The sequence below is a fragment of the Gavialis gangeticus genome, unplaced genomic scaffold, assembly GCF_001723915.1.
Source record: "Gavialis gangeticus isolate Ggan-Ray unplaced genomic scaffold, GavGan_comp1, whole genome shotgun sequence".
In the NCBI taxonomy this organism is placed as follows: domain Eukaryota; kingdom Metazoa; phylum Chordata; order Crocodylia; family Gavialidae; genus Gavialis; species Gavialis gangeticus.
This window is the reverse complement of record NW_017729022.1, coordinates 58,189,056-58,194,142: the sequence shown is the minus strand read 5'-3', so window position 1 is coordinate 58,194,142 and position 5,087 is coordinate 58,189,056. Positions and strand designations below refer to the sequence as shown.

The window sequence follows — 5,087 nt, the reverse complement described above, 5'->3', positions numbered from 1 at the left end:
AAGCTCCATTTGGCCCCAGATTTTTCACTTAGAAGCCATCCAAATAGAATACAGCTACAGCCTCCCTGCCACCTGGGGAGCTCCAGAGCTCCAAGAGCAACACTGACTGACTGACTGCAACCAAGACACTCTCTTCCCAGGTGCAGGAGAGCAACACGTAGCTTGTCAGGACTGGGCCGCAAGCCAGTTGGCATGCTTGAGGAAACAACAACAGGCTCCTGGAAGCCTGCACATGACTGACGCTATGAGCTGACCCTGGGAAAAACAGTGTGACCAAACAGAACTGCCCGCAGAGCGGCTAGCAGCATTGCCAAGACTTGGGTTTTGGCTAGGAATTCTGACTGGGGCTGAAGCCAATCTCATGATGGCATAAAACATGTTGGCCTCCTGCAAACTTCTGAAAATCCCTACTTGATTTGCTGCCTGCTTCTGTTGCCCACCTTCTGGGGTAGAGGAGCCAATCACGACAGCTGCATAAAGCAACTCTTCAAGCAACCTCAGAGTAAGAGAGCAAAGAGGTGGGAACAGCAGCAGTTCAGCTGCCCTGAGCAGTTCCGCTTCCTTCTTGCCTGTCCCCTTCTGTGCACAATGGGGATGCTTCCTCTACTCCAGCCCCTCCAATGCTGTAGTCCTGCAAGTTAAGTTGACGTGAAGGTTGTGATCAGAATTTCCAGCTAGGCAGGTGACAGGCAAATGTGGGTGCAACAACTTCTGAAGTGACAGCTGAAATCATCTTGCTCTATATGCTCGGGAGAACAGTTAATGCTGACTTACATACAAAGGCATTGGAGATGAACAGGGAGAGCTAAAAAAATAACACCACATAACAATAAAGAGTATTATGCTGTGCCCATGTCGACTGAAAGCCAGTGCTGAATGCAGTAGTCCTCCCCTGCACAAGAAGCCAGAGTCTGGAAGGGAAGGCTGCCAGCCTCCTACCAAGAGATACCACATGAAACTCCAGCCCTGCCTCCTGAATGTATAGGAGTACATGTAATGCATGTAAAAGTCTCACTTTGTTGAATTTGTTTGTGGGCTTATTTTGTTTGCAGGGCTGAGTTTGGTCCTTGCTTATTTAACAACCTTGGTTCCACTGTCAGTTCTCTTCCCCTTCCAATTTACCCCTTTCCTGGAATAACACATTATTTAACTTTTTATTTGTTCCTGCTGCATATGTGAACTGTGATTTCCAAGATGTCATGTGGTTTGGTATTGGTTTCTTCACTGAACCACTAGATGGAGTCACCAACTACTATAAGCAGGCCCAGAGATCCCTGAGGTCCACCATGCTTATGGATCTAGAAGATATCACTGGGATTTTTTATTTTTATTTTTATTTTTGGGGGGGGGGGGCAGAGCTCCTTATCTGCCCCATCTATTACTTAAGGACCAGCATTGTGTTTATCAGAAATGCACAGCATCTTGTTTTATCCTCAGTCTAGAAAAATGGAAAAGGCCAAATTAACAAAATCCTACTAAAAAACAGGGACAGATTCTGAACAGGTCTCCTTCATCAACAAGATGCATCTTGGCTTTGAAGAATCACAGAATCAATGAGTCAGAAGGGACCTAGACAGATCATCAAGTCCGACCCCCTGCCATGGACAGGAATGAGCACTGGGGGTGGGAGGGGAAGCTTATCTGGTTGGTGTTCTGCAATCATCTACCTGTTCTGAAGAAGTCAAAGCTGGATGAATACTTTACACCTCTGATCTAAAGCAATTCACTGTAACATGCAAGTGCAAAGCAGCTTGACAGTGGACTTGCACCTCAACAGGTGATTTCAGAAGATGGATTCATACCCTAAAAGGAAGGGGTTGAAGAAAGGAGAGTTAAAACTTCCTTGGTCCATAACATTCTACTCATTTCACAGCAAACCTGCTAAGGTTCTTACCCAGGAAGACAGGATCTAGACTGATGTCAAGGCACTAAAGCTCACAGTACGTGCTGCACTAGTCAATCAATGCATCCTTTACAATTTCCTATTTCTTATAGCTCCTAGGTAATGAACCATGTGGTGGAGGAATGCAAGCAATCCCAGAATAGGAACAGCCTTTACCAAAGGCAATATCCCTGGAAAGGTTGTCAGCCAAGTCCTCAGTGGGAGGACAGTTTTGAAGAATGGAGAGAACTAGGTATTCACATGGTAATGGAACAGATGCCTGGAAAGTGGGGCAAAGGAAGAGGGTGATAAAGAGTTCAAGATGGCCTATCTAGTTTTGGGTGCCACACTTCAAGAGGGATATGGACAACCTCAAGAGGATTCAGAGGAGGGCCACTTGTATGGTTAGGGGCCTGCAAGCAAAGCCCTATGAGGAGAGGTTGAGGGCCCTGGATCTCTTCAGCCTCCACAAGGGAAGGCTGAGAGGTGATCTTGTGGCCATCTACAAATTCATTGCGCGGGGGAGGGACAGCAAGGAGTAGGAGATGCTCTGTTTACCAGGGCACCCCTTGGAGTAACTAGGAACAACGGCCACAAACTGACAGAGAGCAGACTTAGGTTAGACATCAGGAAGAACTTATTTATGGTAAGGATTGCCAAAATTTGGAATGCGCTTCCAAGGGAGGTGCTGCTCTTCCCTACCTTGCGGGTCTTTAAAAGGAGGTTAGACATGCACCTGGCTGGGGTCATCTGATCCCAGTGTTCTTTCCTTCCCAGTGCAGGGGATTGGACTCAATCATTTGCTAACATCCCTTCTGGCCCAAACTTCTATGAATCTATCAATAATATCTTTTATTTGCTGTGCACCTGAGTCTAAGGTACTAGAATACATACTGAATATCCTAGAACACTGTGCACTATAAGATGTATTTGAGAGTAGTAGGTGTAGAAAGGACTCATACAAAAGGTTTAGAAAGTCTACTAAAAATCCAGGAGAAAAGCTTTCAAGTTATCTAATGAAAACTGATAAACAGCCTGACAGAGTGCACTCTAAAAGGGAAAATACTTTCAGAAGGGCTGAATTATAGTTGCCTTAACCCTCTTTATAAAAGAGCACTTTATTTTTGCCAAAACTCTGCTTGTAAGACCATAGGGACCAGCCTCCCCTGGGATAGGGACTAGGAGATGAAACACAGATGATGTGTACCTTTGTGTAAATAGTCATGTAGGTCTTGGATTGGATCTCCAAAGAATCTCCTGTTATATAGGCTTTCTGTATTTTGTATGCTCACAAAGTTTGCAGTAGTGTTCGAGTGTTGTAGCTGGGATGGTCCAGGAAATATGGCAGAGATAAGGGTCTTTTGGATATCTTTTACCACACTAACTGTATAGCTGAGAGCTGTTGGACAAGCTTTCTGACTCAGGTGCCCTTCCTCAGGTCTCAGGGTCCCTGATGCCTGAAAGCTCATCCAACAAAAGCCTTGCATCTTACACAAATCTTGTGTTTTTGAACTTGATGAGATTGTCATGGTCTTCAAACTGGGGGATTCAGAGGGGCAAAGTACTGCCTACCACTGAGAAAAGGCCTGTGGGGAGCTGAGAGGCAGCTCTCTTATTACACTGATTTAGTTTGTGGGCTTGAGTGAATGTGTTGAATCTGTCAATGGCACTAAATGCATAGCATTACTTTACATTCACAATACATTCCATGCTTGCTAACCTGGCAGCATTCTTTCCCACACTTGTGGCTGGAGTCATTTTTTTCTTAATTCTCTTACACAAACACAACAGTGGACCTTTTTGTTGCACAACTGATTAAAACCATTTTTATTTACCATCCTTTATTCCTTTGCCTGTTCTCGTCCCTTTCTTTTCACTTTCTCCTCATCTCTTCCAGAAATAATATGATCACCTTTATGCTGGTCCTTACTGTACTGTGCCTGGAAATCTTAAGATCCTACAGGACTTTGGACTGACTTATGTATCTGGCTGTCAGATGAAGATACTGAGCCCTAAGAATGCAGAGCTTCATTAAGTGGGTGGGAAATCACCAACTCTCTGAAGAGGGAGGAATATAAGTGGCTCCATATTCCTTAAGGATCATAAGTGTCCACATTGAAATCAATGGGACTGCTCACATGCATAATGCTAAGTACATGCATAATTCATTGCAGGAACCAGCCCTGTGATTCTAAATAATTGCAGCTGTACTCGACATTCAGGCCCCAACATTTGGATATCTGGAGGTAAGGGGAAGCAAACATTATTTGTAAGAGCTGAGAGCCATTTATCTGAGGCAATTTCTGGTTTGGTGTGCATGCCAGAACTACTGTGTCAGCATGGCCAGGATGTAGGAGCTAACATCACCACTCTGCTGCTGATTTGTGCACCAAATGACAATTCAAAAAGCAAAAACTGGATGGCAGGTGAGAAGCAGAAACTCTGAGTGCTGGCCATGACAGCACAACAGCTCTCAGAAAAACATTGAGAAGCCCTCCGGGGCAGATCCTGAAACAAGTCCTCTGGCCACAGAGAAACCATGCAGACCTAATGACCCACCTCCCCAAGATGGATACAGCCCAAAGGCTGCACATGACATGCCCACAAAGGATCCAGCCCGCAGAGGATCTGCCCCCTGCTTCATAGGGACATCCCCACTAACTCAGTCCCCAAGGTAAGTTGAACTTTCTAATTTTCCCCCTCGTCAATACTGCTTAAGCCTTTAATGAACTCACCCAGGGCTGCAGCTGTGCAGTGCGCGATCATGAAGCCAGAGTTCAGGCCCCCTTCAGTGACGAGAAAGGCAGGCAGCTCACTGAGTGAGGGGTTGCAGAGTCTTTCAATTCTCCTTTCACTAATTGCAGCTAGTTCATGAACACCGATTGCCAGGTAGTCCAGAGCCTAGGAGAGAAGCTTGCTGTATTTAATCAACTATTTAAAAAACAAATCTGAAAATAATATTCAATCAAATGCTTAATTACCTTTGCGGGGTATTCACCATGAAAATTTCCCCCAGAAATGGTCTCTCCCCTTTCAGCAAAAACCATCTTTAAAACTAAGTTAAGGTGCAAACATGAATAAAGCATTGCATAAGTACGTATATCTCTGAATAATACAAATACCCTACTTGAATGGAGAAAGAACAGGTGCTTTTTTACACACACACACACACACACACACACACACACACACACACACACACACA

The 5,087-nt window shown here is 44.9% G+C and overlaps 1 protein-coding gene across 1 annotated transcript in view; it reads right to left on the bottom strand.

Annotated features, from left to right (window-relative positions):
• The window catches only part of HAL (histidine ammonia-lyase), a 62,567-nt gene that overhangs the window by 20,570 nt on the left and 36,910 nt on the right, over positions 1 to 5,087 (bottom strand). Inside the window, 2 exon segments of the mRNA XM_019515055.1 lie at positions 4,618 to 4,783; positions 4,864 to 4,929. Coding sequence (XP_019370600.1) covers positions 4,618 to 4,783; positions 4,864 to 4,929 — 232 coding nt within the window.